General features: G+C 36.9%; 1 protein-coding gene across 3 annotated transcripts in view; it reads right to left on the minus strand.

The window, feature by feature from the left end:
- RAD51B (RAD51 paralog B) overlaps positions 1 to 21,501 on the minus strand; it is a 735,346-nt gene that overhangs the window by 707,095 nt on the left and 6,750 nt on the right. For 2 of the 3 annotated variants that reach the window (XM_041758398.1, XM_041758399.1), the window contains exons 4-5: positions 18,921 to 19,037; positions 4,513 to 4,649 (exon numbers count right to left, since the gene is read on the minus strand). In XM_041758398.1, coding sequence (XP_041614332.1) covers positions 4,513 to 4,649; positions 18,921 to 19,037 — 254 coding nt within the window. Of the gene's footprint in view, positions 1 to 4,512; positions 4,650 to 18,920; positions 19,038 to 19,350; positions 19,406 to 21,501 lie in introns of all 3 variants that reach the window. The other variant, XM_041758400.1, reaches the window with a different exon arrangement.

A 21,501-nucleotide genomic window follows, 5' to 3' on the forward strand; every position in this document is an offset into this window, starting at 1 on the left:
ATATTTTCATGCTTTTACCTCTTCTCTAAGTCCAGAAACAGTCCCAGTGGTGACAGACACTATTAATTACCTACAAATATCCATTCCCACTTCTTTTTTCTTTTTTACCATGAGAACTCCAATTTTATCCAGGCAACAATGTTAACCAGCCCCAGGAAACTCATCATGCTTATTATAACAATCTTTTCCCCTCCTTTCCCCACCCTACCCTGTATATAGGGGTGGTCCAGTGAGAAATCTGCAGGACAATTCCAGAGGATGAAAAGGAATCCAAAAGAGGGCAAGAGACATTCTGGGAAAAACATATTTTCCTAATAAAACATATAGCTAGTCCTCTCCTTTCCTACTGACTGGACAAGATGCCTAAAAATACACCAGCCCTAAGTCTCCCTATCATCACTGAGTGGCAGAATCAGTGCCCACGACCACCAACTCACTATTCTGTGGGTATTCAGTTAACTTGCAGCAAAAAGCTTTCCTAACTGATTAATCTTCCCCAAAAAAATACAAATAGGGGTCAAGTAGTCCTGTAATAGCACAAATGAAATGTGACCCCACAGTACAGACCCAGCTCCATTCTCTGACCCACCATGAGAAACTCTCCAAAGGGCAGTTTGTCAAAAGAGAACTGGTATTTTTTATTCCACCTGACCCTATCACCACACCTCAGAATGCAATCCATGTGGCAACCAGATGACTACACTCTTTCAGCCTGTGGAGAACAGACTAGAAAAGTAAAAACAATATAAATTTCAACCCCTATCCTCCAATGACCTTCATAAAGGCTCCTTGTGAATTATGAAATGTAATTCCAGGGGCACATGGCTGGCTTAGTCAGTAGAGCATGCAACCCTTGATCTTGGGGTTGTTGAGTTCAAGCCCCACATTGAGTGTAGAGATTACTTAAAAATAACATCTTAAAAAAAAAAAAAAAAAGGAAGAAACATAATTCCATTAAAGGAACTAAAATTTTACCTCCTCATTTCCAAATTGTTTTTGGCTTGTTAGTTGAAGGTTAGTCATTGACATTTTAAAGAGTACCTTTCATTTGGCCAACCTCAGTAAACGAATGTCTTTAATAATGTTAGCATCAAATATATTTCAGTGTTCAGACTTTCAGTGGCTTCATATGTTTATGCTTCTGTTCTTTTTAATGATTTATTTAAGATCCATGTAAGTTCATCACATTGCATTTGACCAATATATCTTTTTTCCCCAGTTTTATTGAGATATAATTGGCATATAACATTGTGTAAGTTTAAGGTATACAGGTAATGTAGGCAAGGTATAAGGTGATGAAGGCAGAAATAACTTTCAAATCTCTTTTAATCCAAAAGTTCCTCCTCCAACTCCAACAATCATTTATTCTGTCATTTCCCAGTTTGGATATTGCTGGTGTGGTTTTACATATTCGTCTCTTCTCTGTATATGTTGTAAACTGGTAGTTGGATCTGAAAGCGTGATCACATTCAGACTTGACTATTCTTATATCAGGAGGTACCACAATGACTAGTTTTCTTTTTTGTGATGCTAGTAGCCTTTTATGTTTATGAACTGTTTTTACTCACCACACTTCTGACAGCAAATGTTTGGGTTTTCCATACCATGCAATTGTTTAATTCCTTATATACACCAACTGTGTATCTGACACTTAACTACCAGGAATTAGCTCAGACCCCACAGTTTAAGGGCTCAGACCCACAAGACTGCCCTCCTAACTTGGGACATTAATCACAAGTTTTGGAACTCTGGGACTACTACTACTACTACTACTACTACTACTACTACTACTACTTTTGACCAACTGAGCAACTACAAATCAGGAGTTCCCACACACCCCTCTTCAAATTCAATAATTTCACTAAAATGGTGCACAGATCTCAGTAAGGCACTTTACTTACTATTACCAAGTTATTACAAAGAATAAAAGATACAACTCAGGAAAAGATGGGGGAGGGCTCTGGGCACCTGGGTGGCTTGGTGGTTGAGCATCTGCCTTTGGCTCAGGTAGTGATCCCCGGGTCCTGGGACCGAGTTCTGCATCAAGCTCCCTGTAGAGAGCCTGTCCCTCCCTCTGGCTGTTATCTCTGCCTCTCTCTGTGTGTCTCTTATGAATAAATAAATAAAATCTTAAAAAAAAAAAAATGGGAGAGGGCTCCAAAGCACACCACCCTCTCAGCACCTTGATGTGTTTTACCAACCCAGAAGCTCTCCAAACCCTATCATTCAGAGATTTTTGTAGAGACTCCATTACATAAGCATTATTGATTAAAGCATCAGCCACTGGCAATTAACCAGTTACCAGTCTCTTTCTCTTCCACAGAGGTTGGGGGGAGGGGGATGGGTGGAGCTGAAAGTTCCAATCCTATAATCTTATTATAACATCATGATCTGCAACCAGCTCCCATCTGAAGCCATCCAGGGGCCCACCAAGAGTCATCTCATTAGCATAAACTAAGATTAGGTTGAAAGGGGCTGATGATGAATAACAAATGATACTCCTGGCACCTCTATTACTCAGGAAATTCCAAAGGTTTTAGAAGATCTGTGGCCAAGAATCAGGACAAAGACAAAATATGGATTTCTCATTATATCACAATATTCAATGTCTAGATCTGTTAGATCCTTAAGGTTTGTAATTCGGTAACATTCTATCATTCCTTCTTCCTTTATTACTGGAATACTCCTCTAAAAAGACCTATTTGCTATTTAGTAATACAGTTCATATAGAAAAAGAATAGATGTTTGATTTCCTTTTTTTTTCTAAGATTTATTTATTTATTTATTTATGATAGACATAGAGAGAGAGAGAGAGGCAGAGACACAGGCAGAGGGAGAAGCAGGCTCCATGCAGGGAGCCCGATGTGGGACTCGATCATGGGACTCGATCCTGGGACTCCAGGATCACGCCCTGGGCCAAAGGCAGGTGCTAAACCACTGAGCCACCCAGGGATCCCCCAATTTCCTTTTTTTAAAACTCATTTTCAAAATAATGAGTTGCTTCTCCAAAATTTTCAATACTGGGATCCCTGGGTGGCACAGCGGTTTGGCGCCTGCCTTTGGCCCAGGGCGCGATCCTGGAGACCCAGGATCGAATCCCACATCGGGCTCCCGGTGCATGGAGCCTGCTTCTCCCTCTGCCTGTGTCTCTGCCTCTCTCTCTCTCTGTGTGACTATCATAAATAAAAAAAATAAAAAAATAAAAATAAAAATAAAAATAAATTTTTTTCAATACTAATCAATTAGCTGCTGTTCATTTCCTTATATAAATTCATGAATTTAAACATATTTTATGGGTTTTAACCTACTGTCATTCTTATTGGTGGTCAATTTGTCCCATCTTTGGCCACGAGAGCCTGTTCAGGTTGACCCCTAAGTACAAAGTAGTCTTTGAGAGCTTCCTTGGTATCTGATAATGATGTTTCAGACTCAACTTAAAAATTTCCCGCTCTAGTGCTGGAAGCAGCCATTTCTCCAAGAATTCTCATTCCTTTTAATAGGAAATGGTATCTGGATTTCACAGTTGAGAGTAACACCTGTCAATTCATTCATCAAACATTTTCTGAGCAGTTAATATGTGTCAGTCACTAGATTTGGCTTTGAAGATAAAGATATAACACAAATTCACAAAGCTGACAAACCAGTGGCATATATTTAGAATAGATAACCAAGCAACACAGAACAAAGCAAATAAGCCCTATGCAAAACAATTCATTTGGAACTTATCTGGTCAAGGAATACACTTTGATCTAACTAGTATCCTTAGAGAAAAATAAGAGAGAAATGTGATTCATAATGACAGAGTTAAAGAAAGACTCAAAGGACTATACCTATACTACACCTTGACTAAAAGAACAGAATTGAATCATTCTCCAGACCTATAAGTACTATGCTCATGAAAGTCAATCAGAACTGGGGAGGGGGGTTGGGGGGGAAGGTTGAAGAAGGGCAAACTTATTTTCAGGTGTACAAAATTACCCAAATAACCAAATCCCTTTCATACAATGTTAAAGGTCCCAGCCAAACTAAGGAAATCTTTCCTTTCCAAGGATAGGTACACTTACCATCAGTGTGTTTCTTACCATACTATTGCAGAGACTGAAGTGAAATACTCTCAATCAAAATATATTTTGAAATTTGCAACTATTCCATTCACTAATATTTTACTTCCAACTAGAAATTAGTTACATAGCACCTTACCTTTTTTCTTTTTTATTAATTTTCCCTCTTCCCCATTTCCACTTACATCCCTTTCTGTTTCTTAAACTTCTTTCTTCCTGACTTCCTGAAATGGAGCTTATCCAGGAACCTCCCTTAAACCAATGACAAAGCGATAGAAAAGACAAAAAGAAACTGCTTCCTGTGTTAATTTTAAAAGGAAAATTCATTTAAAACAGTATCTAGCATTCTGCATTCTCACAAAGGAAAGGTAAATGTTAACCTGTTTGAAAATGTTACATGCTATAAGTTACAAAATTAAACATTACAATAGAAAAGAATAAAATTTCCCACCTTTCAGCACTAAATGCTGACTCTGTGTCGATGTACACAACATCTCCTTCTAATCCTCCCATGTTGGTAGGTAATGTGGCCAAAATGCTCATCATTATACAAAACTGAGTTTTTCCACAACCTGGTGGGCCTGTAATCTTAAAAAAAAAAAAAATTTTAAGTTATTTATATAAACATCACAAGCTAGTCAAAGCAAAATTCTCTTAAGAACTTGCCACTTGCACAGTCCCACTAATCTGGGCTCCTGGAGTTCCTTAATGTTTCTTAATATTCCTTAGAATGTTCTTCAAACATTCTAATACATCTATTGTATGTAAGGAATTAACTTCTCCCTTATGTGTCTGTGTTGGTACTAGTTTGATACCATCCTTGGGAAAAATGAGAAAATAGTCACTCAAACCATGCTTTATGTTCTGCAGTTCAGATGAAAAGCTTTGGTTGAGAGAGGCTGGAGGGTGCATTTATACATTCAGAACTGGGAGTTCTATATCTTTTCCTCATTAAGACATTTATAGAAGGAACTTGAAAACATTTAAGAGGCTCTATTAATTGGTTTAGCATTCTTATGTATTGGCCTTTTAAAAGAACAATTTTGTACCAGTCCCCTAAAAAGCTACTTTGATCTTTATTGTGAACAGTAAAGAATTTAGAGGTGAAGAACACTGATGTATACAATTTATTTCCAAATGCTTCAGCAAAAATAAAAAAGGCATGTGCACACACATGCGTGTGTATACAGAGAGAGATTAAGCAAATATAACAAAATTCAACAATTGTTGAATCTAGATGATTCATACATTGAAGTATGTTTTGAAATTTTAGTTGGTGGAAAGCCATCTGAAATTATAAAATTTGAAATCAGGAAGCTAGAGATGAGAAAAAATAGAAAATTATATACATGCATATTCAAATCCAACTAGAGGTAGTTAATAAAAATTAATTTGAAAATGTTAAAAAAATACCCCCTTTAAAACACATGCTATTTATCACATTGGTGGTGACATCCAAATTTTAGGAATCAAAACACTCCCCCTTTTGTGAAAATAACACTAATGACTTTAACACACATTTTTCACAAAGGAAGGGAAAAGAACAAGAGGGAAGGAAGAGCAAAAAAAAAATCTCAGGGAGAGATGAGAAAGTCTGAGCTAAGACTAAGATTATAAATATTTGAATAAACAGTCTCAGATATACCAAGTAGGAAGAAATAAGGGATGATCAATGAGTCTACATCATTTACACCAGTGGTTCTCAAACTTAAGTGAGCATTGGAATTCCCTGGCAAGCTTATTAACCAGCATCTCTGGTTCCATAGATCCGGGATGTAGCCTAAGAATTTACATTTCTAATAAATTCCCAGGTGATGCTTATGCTGCTGTATACTTTTGAGAGCTACAGTCTTAAAATTTAGACTGAAGCTAACTTTCATTTATCAAGGCTCAACATTAAAAAACAAAAGCTCACAAGTTACAAACTACATGCTGATTTATTATAATCTCTACACAGTGATTTAGACTTTCAGAATAAATTGTTGTTACCAATAACAGTTTGCCAGATCATGAGTAATCAATGAAAAGGGGTCTCCACAAGGTCACTTAGAGAATCAGTAATAGGGCTTGAATATTAATTATACTTATCCACCACATTACAAAGTCTCACATTACAAATATGAACCTCAAATTTAAATAACCTAGACAAATAGAGTCTTTTTTTTTTTTAATTTATGGGTAATGCAAGCCAGATTAAAGGACCTCACTGTCCATGACTCCCATGTTTGGGGATTCTCCTACTCACTAAAAAAAATTTTTATAACCCCCAAAATCAATACTCAACTCACTCTCATGGTCATTCCTAGGTATGAACAGAGCAACAAAATATTTGAGTTGCTGATAGTGCATGTTCCCAGCTAAGGTCCAGTGTGGGGATACTTTGCCTTCTTGTTTTGGATCTGATACTGTAAATAAATATCCCTTTTGTGGTTTAAAAAAAAAAAAAAGAAAGAAAAGGGGTCTCCAAAATTTTTGATTACATAGTCAGACCAACCAAAAACAGACAAAATTTAGTATGGTCTTCCAATGTATGCATGTTTATTATATACACACTATTTTACTAATACATTATAGATAATATAAAGTACACATAGATAGGGATTAAAAATTTTAAATAAGCATTTAAAAATAATTTCATATCTTATTTTTTAAGATAAGATAGGGATTAAAAATTTTTAAATAAGCATTTAAAAATAGTTTCATATCTTATTTTTTAAGATTTTGTTTATTTATTTGAGAGAGAGAGTGTGTGTGTGTACATAAGTGGGGGTGGGGGTGGGGGAGCAGGGACAGGAGAGGGAGCAGACTCCCCGCTGAGCAGGGAGCCCCACTCAGGGCTCAATCCCAAGATCATGACCTGAGCCAAAGGCAGATGCTTAACTGACTAAGCTCCCAAGGTGCCCCTCATATCTTATTAGTTGACAGATTTTTTTTTTAAGATTTATTTGAGAGGGAGAAAGCCTGAGTAGGGGTGAAGGGCAGAGAGAGAGAGAAAGAGAGAGAGAGAGAGAGAATCTCAAACAGATTCCCCACCAAGCAGGGAACTAAACTCAGGGCTCAATCCCACCACCCTGAGATCATGACCTAAGCCAAAAATCAAGAATCGGGTGCTTAACCAACAGAGCTACCCAGGCACCACTATCCTGTGTGTTTCTTAATTTTGATGGCTTCCTACTACCATTACTCAGTATTTCAAGGGACAAAAAAACAAAAACAAAAGTTTCATTAATAAATGATAATGGATATAATTTGGTATATCAAATTATCTTCAGAATTTCAAAATTTTTGGGGTGTATTCTCAAATGGAATCAGCCTGTCATTGACTTTTACTTCATTAGTCAGGGGAAATTCATTAGCTCTGACTTGTTTGTGCATGTGGTTCACTGCTACCACATTACTAGTATGGTCTCCAATATACAGTTTCTTTGCAGGAATCTTTTTATGCCGTTTGTCTGTTTTGTGAGATTTGGCTTAGTTAAAAACAAAATCCACCTAACTAGGTACATGTACAATTCATCCCAGTATGCTGGGAAGATGAAGCAAGGTGCTTCTGTCGATCTTCTGTGTCACTGACACATGACAGTCTGACATACAGACGAAGTGAAGATGCCAGTGTCCATCTATATGTTAAACCTAATTAAGGTTTACTTCATTTTTTAGGTTGAAATACCAATAAAAGTTCAAAAAAATTTTCCCACAACCTAATGGACCATCTTACATACTCCGCTTTGGAAACTGCTAATTTTAAAGAGCCCCAAACACTCTTCACAGACCTTTTATCATTATCAAAGACAGCATGGATCAAGTTAATCATCATAAATCAGAGGAAAGGTAGCTTTGGTCCGTAAAAGTTGAAAGTGGATCTAGAAAATGAAAAATCGTTACTCTTCAGGATGCTAACTAATGGGAGGAACAGAGAGCGGCCTTTCTATACGTACTATGTACACACCAGGTTTTAGACAGGGTCTGAGATTTAATGAGCTTATATCCATTAAACGCTTTGTGATTTTTAGTGGAAAGGTAAAACAAGCCACCATTTTAATTAAAATGATACATATGAAAACATTAAGTAACATATCAAGTCCCAAGAAAATGTAAGGTATTCTCTTATTGTTCCATCTTTAAAGAAAACATGTAAAAAAATCTGAAAAGTTAAACAAGTATAACTGGCATTTTTTTTCCTACTTCATTATTTTCAGGTACTATTCAGTATAGTCTTGGGAAAAGTAGAATATTATGTGAATAACTTTATAAGAATTCTGGGTTTGTTTTGTTTTTATTTTGCATTTAAAGTTCGATAATTACATTATTTTAAGCTATCATAACTAATTTCTATTTCTTCAGCAATCTCAGATCCTCTTCATATATTTTTCACTCTCTTCCTAGACTCAAAAAAATGTATGCTGTATGCAATTCTGATGGGCTGACTGGAGTTAAATTTCATTATTTTTTCAGGTTTACTTAGTGGGTTAAAACATTTCAACATTAATAATTTTTAGCTTCAGATAGTTTAGCTCTGAATTCTACCAGCCAAACCACAAAATTTCAAGTTGTGTTCAGTTCCCAGGTTCAGCTCCAATGGCGGTTAGAAAGAGAGAACATGCCAAACCAGAAAGTCTCAGTTAGTTGCTTCTTGGAAACTCAGTGAATACACCACTTACACACTGAAGACACCAGTAAAATACAATCAGCTTCATAGAGTTTAGATTGTGAGCCTCAACCCCGCCTGAGAAATAAAAGAACTGAAGGAAATAACCAGTGGTAAAGATCACTCGACTATTAACAACAAGAAAGCAGATATTAATAATTAGTTTAAAGAAGAAAGAATTTAAAAAAAAAAAAAAGGAAGAGAATTAATCTCAAGAAAGAAAGTCTAATTGTTCTGAAGTAAAAATGAAGCCTAGTCATTTTAATCTTTAGTGAAACTGAATGATTGAGATGATTGTGAAACCTGGACCCATTAGGACCTAAAACCAAGTTAACTCTCCTCTCATTCAAGGTGGAGGCAACAGGATGGGCCATCCACCAAGCCAATACTTCATCCAAGAAAATTTAAGGACTGCCTGGTTCTGATCTGGGAAAAGAGCTTGTGAAAATTTTGTATCATTTTTTTTAATGACACCCCTCACCCATCATTTGTCTCCATTTGCTCTACAATTATGTAGAAATATGATTAGACCTTCAGACCTACAGAATTCATTTTATAAATAACTAATTCTTAAAATCCTAAAACAAGCAAACAAAATCTCAGACAATTTCAGAATGGCTAGATAGCACTTTGCCTTCCCTAAAAAACCTTAATCTTAAATCACTTTACAACACGTGGAAGATTTTATACCTTGGATTTTCTCCATCACTCCCTCTTATTTCATATTAACAACTGCTGTCTTTCAAATACATGGCAAGAGACAAAAAAAGAAGAAGGGTGGGGAACACAAGAGGACATGGAAATGACAAGTACCCCAAGCCTCACAGTTAAAAAAAACATCAAACAATATCAAGGGAATAATCATTCATTTAACAATCATATAACATGTGCCATATAAAAGATTCTTTGAAACCTTTATGGAGAAAGACGTTTATTTCTAAAGCTGGAAGTGAGTGAAGAATTAGGAACAATGACCCAATCAACCACAACGCTAAACTCCTGTATTAGGACAGAGGCCTGGTTATCTTGCCTTTCAAAACACTAGGCAGGGCAAACAAACCATGTCAGTGAATTACAGTCAAGGAACGCCAATTAGAAATTTCTCCCTAGTAAACCTACTGCTGTTGTTACACGTGGAACACACCTTAACCTGACTGTATTTTGAAGATGAGACCCATCTTGGCCAACCTACACACCCATGGGCAAGAAAAATAAATGTTTGCTGCAGGATAGCAGGATAAGCTGTAGTAAGCAGGATAAGCAGTCAAAACTGACTAATCAACATTTATGTCTTATACTTGATTGTTTACGCATTTTTATGACATGCTTGGACCTTGTAGGCATTTAAGTTTACAACCCTGCCTTATTCGCTCCTGTGATCTTGGAGGCCACAACTAACCTTGCCAATAAGAAAGAAAAAGAACTGTATATTAAACTGTTCTGAGGAAAAATAAGGATGCCAAAATAGGATCCTGGCATCCTGCTTCTTTTCAGGATAGTAGAATGGTCATTTCCAAAGCAAAACTGACCCACTCAAGGAGGACACCTGGTCTCCTTAAATCATGAACAAAGCATAGAAATGAATCAGGAAATACAAATAAAATAAAAATGTGCTACATCCCTTCTTAGTATGTAGAACAAGGATCTGAGTATAATCATCCTTCTTAAATGTTGTAAAGATTTGGCAGTGCTTCATAGGTTTACTCTTCAGAGGTACCCTTTAACAAAGATATGCAGATACACATCCCTTTTAATTGACATGAGTTTGGACCAGTTCTCTAGTCCAATAACTTCAGGATTACAATATGAAAACACGTTTTTGGTGATCCCTTTAAATACAACCTTAATTTTGCCAAATGACATTAGCAACTTTATTTTGCATTTTCAGCAGGGGTGATCTTGACCGGAGGGTGAGGGTTTTGATAGGGGAGAATGGAGATTTTACTCTTTCACTGCTTTTACTGTATAAAACACAGATATACACACAGTACATAAATAGGTATACAGTGTATTTCTGGTATTAAAATCTCATGGGGGGAACTTCATTAAAAAAAGAAAATGGGGATCCCTGGGTGGCGCAGCGGTTTGGCGCCTGCCTTTGGCCCAGGGCGCGATCCTGGAGACCCGGGATCGGATCCCACATCAGGCTCCTGGTGCATGGAGCCTGCTTCTCCCTCCGCCTGTGTCTCTGCCTCTCTCTCTCTCTCTGTGACTATCATAAATAAATTAAAAAAAAAAAAAAAAAAAAGAAAGAAAATGTTGGGGCACCTGGATGGCTCAGTTGGCTGAGCGTCTGCCTTTGGCTCAGGCCATGATCTTGGGGTCCTGGAATCGAGCCCTATGTCAAGCTACCTGCTCAATGGGGAGTCCGCTTCTCCCTCTCCCTCTGCCCCTCTCCCCACCCCACTCCTGCTTGTCTCTCTCAAATAAATAAATATTTGAAAGAGAAAGAAAGAAGAAAGGAAAGGAAAGGAAAGGAAAGAAGAAAGAAAGAAAGAAAGAAAGAAAGAAAGAAAGAAAGAAAGAAAGAAAGAAAGAAAGAGAAAAGAAAAAGAAAAAGAAAAAGAAAAAGAAAAAGAAAGAAAAAGCTAAAAGCTCCTAAAAAGCTAAAAGCTTTTTAAAAAAAAAAAAGCTCTAAAAAGCTCCTTAGGGAAGAAAATGAAAACAAGACTCAGAAACACTGATTTAATGTACATTATTACCCTTATGAGAAGGCTACCATGTGGTTTGACCTCCATATAATGTAACCTTTTAAACTTTAAATTTCAAATGTATCTTTACTACCAATAGTCAGTAATAACATATGCAGAATTATCTGCGTATATATTCCACAAGTAAGGAATTTGATGTTCTCAGGGAATGGGACAAAGCCCTGTTGTTCAATTTGATCTGTGATTCAGCAGAATTGGTTTCTCTTTGGTTTCTCCTCCGCTGCTTCTGCTTTTGGCATGAGTAGCGCTTCTCTAGTTCTACTTTTGATCTTGGTGCTATAACTGCATATACAAAGATTCAGTGAAGTTCACATCAATCAAAATTGGGGATAAAGAAATTAGGGAATTTGGAAGTTAGAGTCAGGAAAGAGCAGCTATAAAAATGCCACCAGAATGTTTCCAGACTTATTCTTACTCCCTCAGTTGTCTCCAGGCCTCATCTAAGTTTATTCTACCAGTTACTCTACCTCTCTCTCACCTCCACCAGATCTAACTTCTACCTGATATTGGGGATTCTAGGTTTGACCTTTTAACCAGAAACAAAGATCATGCAATACAATTAATTAGGCACCTCCAAGGATGCTTGGATGGCTCAGTGGTTGGGCATCTACCTTCGGCTCAGGGTGTGATCCCCTGGTCCTGGGATCGAGTCCCACACTGGACTCCCTGCATGGAGCCTGCTTCTTCCTCTGGCTATGTCTTTGCCTCTCTCTTTCTCTCTGTCTCTCATGAATAAATAAATAAAATCTTTAAAAAAAAATTAGACACTTCCATTGATACTATTTAGTTCTCTATTGTTCTGTAACAGATTACCACAAATTTAACAGCCTAAGACAATACCCGTTTCTTATCTCACACTTCTGTAAGTTAGCCTGGATGGGTTTGACTGGATTCTCTGCTCAGTCTCAAAGGGCCAAAATCTAGGTGCCAGCTGAGCAATCCACTACTCTGTAGCTGTGTGTCTGAGTTCCCTATTTCCTTTCTGGCTGTCATCCAAGGGCTGGTCACTGCTTCTAGAGGCCACCTACATTCCTTCTCACATGGCCCTTTCCACCTTTGTGTTTTGAATCTTTCTCATTTCTCCTTCTTCTTTAGCCAGAGAGAGCTCAGCTTTCAAGGGTCCGTGGAAGTAGATCAGAATAATCCCTCTCTCTTAAAGTCAATTGTGCCATATAACATACCATAATAACGGGAATACCTCATCATAGTCACAGGTTACAGGATTATGGCAGAGCATCCTTGGGAGGCCATTTTAGAATTCTGCTTACCACAAAGTCTCTGAGAACGGAGAGGTAATAATGTAAAGTTTTTTAAAGCTTACACACACATATACACAGACACACACACATACATATGTAAATACACATATATAGTGATAGCCAGGCTCTAAGAAGGACCCAGTGATCTCATTCTGGTATTCACACCCTTCTGTGTCCCCTCCCACACTGTAACAAGTGTGTCTGTGTAATAGAATATAGGAGAAGTAATGCCATGTATCTTCCAAAGATAGGCCATAAAAGACACTGCCATTTCTACTTTGTTCTCTAAGATCTCTTACTCTAGGGAAAGTCAACTGTCATGTCATGAAGACAGGCAAACAGTGGAGAGGTCCAGGTGGCCAATAACTAAGCCTTCCAGTAACAGCCAGGACCAACTTCCAGCCATATATGCAAGCCATCTTAGAAGCATCTTCCCCCAACTCCAGTCAGGTTTTCAGATGACTGCAGCCTCACCAATACCTTGACATAATCTCATGAGAGATCATAACCAGAAAACCAGCTAAGATGCTCTTGAATTCCTGACTCACAGAAACATAATAAATATTTCTTGCAGTTTTTATCCACTAAACTTTGGAATGATTTGTTAAGCAGCAATATATAACAAATCCATAAGTATGCAAATACAGATATACAGATATTAGATATATACAACTTTAAAGACATTTAAGAAAAAAAACTCCTAAAATGAAAGAATCCCTGATGTTCATTAATAGAACATAAATTAAGTAGAAAAATCATATTCCTTAATAGTACTATTTTGTACTATTTTGATAATTTAATGGCATACAAATGAAAATAAATATTATACCTCAGAATAGCAATAACATTAAAAATCCCTAAAGTTTGGCTTATTCCAAGACTCAAGGAGAGAATATGAAAGAGATAGCAGGAACCAAAGTATTACAGCAAACAAGCACTATATAAGTGTTTTTTGTTTTTTTTTTTTTAAGATTTTATTTATTTATTCATGAGAGACACACGGAGGGGGTGGGGGGACAGACACAGGCAGAGGGAGAAGCAGGCTCGATGAAAGAAGCCCGACGTGGGACTCCATTCCCAGGTCTCCAGGATCACACCCTGGGCTGAAGGCGGTGCTAAACCACTGAGGAACCCAGGCTGCCTGTATACATGTTCAAATAAATGAAAACAGATTCATTCTCTCAATTAATATTAAGTACCCCCTACATATGCTAATATTGTGAATGTAACAGTAAAAATAAAAAGATATAATCCCTACCCACTTGGAATTTATTCTCCAATGAGGAAAATATGCACTAACTAATTAAACAGTACATGTGTAACAGTGACAACTACGACAAAGAAGAACCACAATACATGATTCAGTTCTCTAGAAACATATGACTATTCTAAATGTGTTAAGTTAAACACAATAAAATAGGCTCAAAGTACATTAAGTAAAAAAATAATAGAACTACAAGTAACTTTGTCAATTCAACAACATAATGAGCTATTTTAACAACCTTTTCTAAATTACTATTAGGTCAGGCAGAGAAAGAAATTGGTAAAGACAAAGAAGATTTGAACAACCCATATAATAATCTTAATTTAATGGTCATATGCAGAACATTCAATTATTAGAGAATAATCATTCTTCTCAATCACACCTGGAGCATTTATAAAAATTGATCACATATTAAACCTTAAAATAAGTTTCAGAAAATTTCAGAGAATCAGTATCATGTAAAGTTTTCTGACCAATGAATTTAGGTTAACAATCTGATTTTAAAAAGAAAAATTTTAATTAAATAATTTATATATTCAAAATTTTCTAACGCATGAATAGAGAAGCAATCATAATGGAAATTTTAAAATACCATTAGAACTAAATAAAAGTGAAAATGCTTTATATAACAAAAAAATGAAGCAATGGATATTCATAGCCTATAAGCTCAGAGTAAAAAAAAAAAAAACTGAAAGTTTATGGGTTAACTGTACAAGAAGCTGGCGGGGGGCGGCGGGGGGGGGAGCGTTGGTTGTGGTTAATCCCAAAAAACATGCAATTACATAGGAAATAATAAAATAACAGAAATCATTGAAGTAGAAGACACTGAAAAGATAGAGAGGACCAGAAAAGAACAACAAAAAGCACAGTCTTTTGAAAAGACTATAATAATACTCAAAACTTTGATCAGACTTTTTAAAAAAAAAAGAGACAAAGAAGACAAAGTAGGTAATATTAGGAATGAAAAGCAGAATAAAGCCACATATAAAACCAAATTTAAAGATAAGGAGAACACAGGGAATAACTTTATGACAATAAATTTGAAAAAGGAAAGACAATGGGCATATGCCTAAAAATATCATTCACCGAAACTACTCAGGAAGAAATAAGAAATCTGAATAGTCCTATAAATATTTAAAGGAATTAATTTCATTTTTTTAAACTTCCCACAAAGAAAAAAAATAAAAAATAAAATAAACTTCCCACAAGGAAAATATCAAGACCAGACAATTTTTTTAGGCAAGTTTTATCAAATATTCAAGAAACAAATAATTCTAATTTACACAAATTGTGAAATATTAGAGATATTACACAACTCTATCAATTAACTCAAAATAGATAACACAAAAATTAATTCAAAATAGATCATAAACTAAACGCAAAACCCAAATATAAAACTTTAGAAGAAGGGATGCCTCGATGGCTGAGTGGTTGAGCGTCTGCCTTCGGCACAGGGCGTGATCCCGGAGTCCTGGGATCAAGTCCCACATCGGGCTCCCTGCAGGGAGCCTGTTTCTCCCTCTGCCTGTGTCTCTGCCTCTCTGTGTTTCTCATGACTAAAAAAAATTAAAAAAAATTTTTTAAAGATTTTATTTATTTATTCATAGAGACACAGCTAGAGAGAGTGAGAGAGAGGCAGAGACACATATCTCATATTTAAGTACATAGTCAATAAAAGAAAACTATAAGGAAAAAATTATAGGCATGGTAAAAATTCAGGATACAGATTACATCTCAATAGGAGGCCAAAGATAGGACCAGGAAGAAGCCCACAGTTAGTTTCAATGGTTTTTGTATTGCTCTGGTTCTTATTAAGCCACCAGGTCATAAGACTCCATTTCTTACACACGCAGGATATATTTAATCTTATATACATAAAATATACAGTAAAATTTTATTAATAAAAGGTAAACAGCTGAAAAAAAAACAACCCAAAATAACTGAATAGACTACCTGTAACTAAAACAGAAAGTAAAGAACTTGCCACTAATAAGCAGTCAGGATATTTATGCTCCAAGTCAACCAAGTAGATCATGACAAAACAACATGGCTTATAACTACCACTTGGATTCAGAAAGAATTGACAAAAGCCAAGTGAAAAAGCATTAAAAATTATTCTAAAACTTAAAAACTTAAAAACCAAAAAGTAACTTTTTTTAATCTTCCTTAAGTTCAGTTTTTACTATTTAGATAAGTTTATAACTGCGCAACACTGCTGTTATAAACTCATTTGAACAGAGGTCCAGCTAGGGTGTAAAAACATTATAGATAATAGGATTCTGGCACCATCTGGTGGCAGTACCCTGAAACAGCCGGGGGCTTTTGTTTCTTTTAAAGATTCACTCACTCATTTATTTAATAGGCATCCTCAAAGCATAGCACACACACATTTTTAAATCTTTCTCAGAAGACAGGAAATAAAATAAGGTATAGTATCTAAAACAGAGTGCCTATCTTCAAGGAAAAAATATACAATTAAATTTATGACTATCAGAATATAAGAGTCTGCTCTTGGGCAGCCCAGGTGGCTCAGCTGTTTAGCGCCCTCTTCAGCCCAGGGCATGATCCTGGGGACTTGGGATTGATTCTCACATCAGGCTCCCTGCATGGAGCCTGCTTCTCCCTCTGCCTGTGTCTCTCATGAATAAATAAATAAAATTTAAAAAAAAAAGAATATAAGAGTCTGCTCTTGCTTACAAGTTTGCTTAAAGTATCTATGCCCCTAGAATTCTCAAGCAGGTAGTGCCTCAGGAGTATCCAGGTAAGTCCACTAAGTCACCACACCAGGACCAGTAAGCACACCAATGCAGCTTGCACGGAAAAGAACTGTGGCAGCTTTTAAATGTCCTCCATTTCACTATGGAAAACAATATAGAGGTTCCTTAAAAAAGTTAAAAACACATCTACATACAACTCAGCAATTCCACTTCTAGATATATATACCCAAAGGACATAAAAATGATTTCACCAAGATATCTGCACTCTAATGTTTATTACAGCAGTCTTCTCAATAGCCAAGAAAGGGAAACAACCTAAATGCCCATCACACATGAATGGATTTTTAAATGTGGCATACATACACAGTGGAATATTACTCAACCACGAGAGTGGAGGGTATCTTCCCATTTGCAACAATATGGATGGACCCTGAGCACATTACACTAAGTAAGATAAGTCAGATAAAAATATGTACTGCATATCGGTTATATGTGGAATCTAAAAAAAGTTAAACCTGTAAAAAGAAACAGAGTAAAATGATGGTTAACAGGGGATGGGGAGATAAGAGTGATGGTATCTGCAGTGCCTGGGTGGCTTAGTCAGTTAAGTGTCGACTCTTGGTGTCAGCTCAGGTCACGATCTCAGGGTCGTGTGAGATGGAGTCTCATGTCAAGCTCCACACTTAGCAGGGAATCTGCTTGAGATTCTTTCCCTCTGCCCCTCATCCCCCTCCCTGTTCACCTGAACACGTTGTCTCTCTCTCTCTAAAATAAATAAATCTTAAAAAAAAAAACAAGTGATGCTGTTTAACAGTACAAACTTTAATAAGTAGTAAATAGGCCATAGCGATTTAATGCAGTCTAATGAATATAGACAATATTGTACTATAATTACGTAATATAGTAATTATTGCTATACCAGCAATCATATTACAATATAAATATATTAAAGTAACATGATGAAAACCTTAAACTCATACAATGTTACATGTCAAACTTATTCAATTAAAAAAAGTGTTCTCAGGGCACCTGGGTGGCTCAGTCAGTTAAGCGTCCAAATCTTGATTTTGATTCAGGTCATGATTTCAGGGTTTGGAGATCAAGCACTGCAAGGAGCCTGCTTGAGATTCTTTCTCTCTCTCTGCCCATTCCCCCCATAAAAAAAGAGAAAAAAGATTAAAAAAAAAAAAAAAAGTCCTTGAATTCTTGAAACTTCTTTCTAAAAGTATAGCCAAATTTCTCTTCCTTGAACATAAGCTGTATTAATGACTTGCTTCTAAGAAAGAGAATGTAGCAGAGGTTAACAGTGTATAACTTACGCAGCTACATCATCAAAGGAATCACCGCTTCCATCTTGCCTTCTTTTGGATTACTCACCCTTGGGGAAGTCAAACATCATGTCATGGGGAACTCAAGCCTGCTTGGAGAGGAACTGTAACTTCCTGCCAACAACCAGCATCAACTTCCCAGTCACGTGAGTGAGCCCCCTTGGAAATATCCTCCAGCCCCACCAAGCTTTCAAGATACTGCATCCCAGGGGCACCTGGGTGGCTCAGTCGGTTAAGTGTCTGTCTCTGGCTCAGGTCATGATCCCGGAGTCTTGGGATCAAGTTGCACAACAGGCTCCCTGCTCAGCAGGCACTCTGTTTCTCCACGTCCCTCCCTTCACTCATACTCGAGCTCTCTCTCTCTCTGTCAAAAATTTAAAAAAATTAAAAAATAAAAAAGATACTGCATTCCCCACGGATCTCTAAGCTAAGCCCACTCCCAAAGAAATTGTTGTTTCAAGCCACTCAGTTTTGGAGTAATTTGTTGTGCAACAATACATAACTAACACAACCTATCATATCCTAGAACCAAATTTTATCTACAACAGAAACTAAAAATAGTTCACTTCAGTTTAATACTATGATTTGCTCACGTTAATCAAATTTCAAAATTTCCTTCCTACTACTCTAAATAATATTCTTTCTGTATACTAATATACTCCTAATACATTAAGTATTCCTTCTTTAATTCCCCCAAATTGTTTCATACTATTTCATAATATTCATCATTTTCTAAGTGAATTTAAAGAAATAGTAACCTAAGCAAACTTCAGGTGGTCAGTAAGGACTATTTTGAGTATCTTTATTTTTGCAAACACCTATAGTAGGTACTAAGTGGAGAACCACACCCTTGAGGTATGAAATAATTCTTGTTTTTCAACTAATCTTTCTCCCCTGGCTCTTAATGGGGGTTTGGAAAGTTTCTCCTTTACCTCTGTGAGGGATCCACAAGCCACACCACCATGCAGGGCTTCATCCAATGCAGAAAGGGTTGTAGCTAAGAATGCGGGCAAGAGAGAAGCAGACGTTTCCATCTTTATCCTATAAGCCTGAGCAAGAAAAAGAAGACATTCTTTTCAGTCTCTGTGTCTATTCAAAACCAGAAACAACTCCAAATCTCAATTTCTAGCAGCTGGAACCCCATTCCATCTCTCTTTTCCTCAAACATCTATTCGTTAAACAAATATTTACTCCATGCCAGAGACCATGCCAGACAATGGGGATATGACAGAAGAGATAGAGCCCCTGCCCTCACAGCGCGTAGAGTCACCCAGTGATTGAAAGCAGTACTGGAAACCAGGCAATTACAATACAGTTATTAGAGATGCCATGACTGGGAAAGTGGACACAGAGACAGTATACCTGATCTACGGATTTTGTGATCCAGGAAGGCTTCAGGAAGAGCTGGATGTCTGAGCTAAAATGTGAAATAGCTGTTAAACAAAGGAAATCATGCATGCTCCTGCCAAAGAGACAGACTTACAAGGAAAGGGAGAAAATGGGAACTAATAAAATCTACAAAAAAAAAAAAAAGAGAGAATTCATTTAGAACAGTTTGAAAGATGAAGTGTGGTTACAGTGGGGCCAGTGATGAGGCTGGAGAAATAAGCAGCGGCCAAATCATGAAAGAGCCTTGTTGAAGTCTGGGTTCTATGCAAGAACAAGAAAGAATAATATGGTCAAGTTATCTTTTCAAACCAAGGTTGGTCTGTGAAGAATAGCTTAAAGTACAGTAGGCTGAGAAATAGCCCCCAGAAGATACTTGCATCAAATCCTTGGAACCTGTGAATATTACCTTCTTTTAAAAAAGGGCCTATAAAGATGTGATTAATGTGATTACGTACCTGGCAATGTTTACGAATGCTTGCCTCTGCAATTTCTAACATTAAAAATTACTAGTATTTTATTAAATTGCCCAAATAAACTGAGGTGAAGCCACAGGATTATAATTATTCATTTATTCATTCATTCATTTATTCAACAAATACTGAGTAGCTACTGCATGCCATATACTATGACAAACTCTGGGAACAGAGACAGTTTCTAACCACTTAAAGTTTACAACTTGGGATCCCTGGGTGGCGCAGCGGTTTGGCGCTTGTCTTTGGCCCAGGGCGCGATCCTGGAGACCCGGGATCAAATCCCACATCAGGCTCCCGGTGCATGGAGCCTGCTTCTCCCTCTGCCTATGTCTCTCTCTCTCTCTCTCTCTCTCTCTCTCTCTCTCTCTGTGACTATCATAAATAAATAAAAATTTAAAAAAAAAAATTTTTTAAAAAAATAAAGTTTACAACTTAATAAATCTGTATATCAAATCCAAGGCTCTTCTGCTTCTGTGAGGATCTAGGAAAACCAGCATATTAATATTTATAGGACATAAATGTGCCCACTGCTATCTAATCTCACCTATTAAATTCTTAAATCAGTTAAACCATGGATTATCACTTTTTCTAAGTCTATACTCAAGTGCATAAAAAAAATAGAAAAGCTACAGAAAAAAAAGTCTTGTGGCTTGTGGTATGCATCAGATTTAGAAATATCTAAATATCATCCACAACATATCTTCAGACTGATGCCAGACAAATGGGTCCGGGGACATTTTAACAAACATGTAAAGGCTGCCCATTCTGTTAACATTAAAATACTTCCTTTGCAACTGTAAGTACAGTAATCATTAAAATAGATTTAGTGACACATATTTAAAAAAAGACTAAAATGAACAAACAGAATCAGACTTCAGAAATGGCAGTATGTACATAAATGAAACAAAAGGGAATATTTTGGTATGCCACTCCCCACCAGTTTTTCTTCTACTTTGGTGGCTGCTGCTTCTCAGACACATCAGTATCTAATCTGATCTTAAAGTGTTGGCTTCGCTCATGAGTTGGTGTTGGAAATGCCAATCTCATTATCGTATCTACACTGATGACTCCCAAATGCATTCTGCTACTACAGACCTCTCCTTCAGACTCCAGGTCCATGCAGTGAACTGCCTGCTTCACATCTCCACTCACTATTTCACAAGCACCTTACATTAAATAAGTACTAAATTAAATTCATGATCTGCCTCCCTCAAGCCTGATACTCTTAAGCATTCCTCATCTCAGGACGTGGCACTACCCAGTTTGCCAAAACAAAAATCAAGGAATCATCTATCACTTTCGTGTTTCTCACCACCACCCATAAGCAAACAATCATCAATCCTATTCATTCTACCTCCTAAATATCTCTCATCAACAGCTGACATTATGCCATCTGCACAGATACTACACTAATAATTCATGTCATAATCACTTTCTGTCTGGAATACAGAAGTAGATACCTAATTGGTCTTTTTTTTTTTTTAAGATTTTATTTATTTATTCATGAGACACATCAAGAGAGGGGCACAGACACAGACAGAGGGAGAAACAAGCTCCATGCAGGGAGCCTGATGTGGGACTCAATCCTGGGTCTCCAGGATCATTCCATGGACTGCAGGCGGCACCAAACCACTGAGCCACCTGGGCTGCC

Source organism: Vulpes lagopus, chromosome 6, assembly GCF_018345385.1.
Source record: "Vulpes lagopus strain Blue_001 chromosome 6, ASM1834538v1, whole genome shotgun sequence".
In the NCBI taxonomy this organism is placed as follows: domain Eukaryota; kingdom Metazoa; phylum Chordata; class Mammalia; order Carnivora; family Canidae; genus Vulpes; species Vulpes lagopus.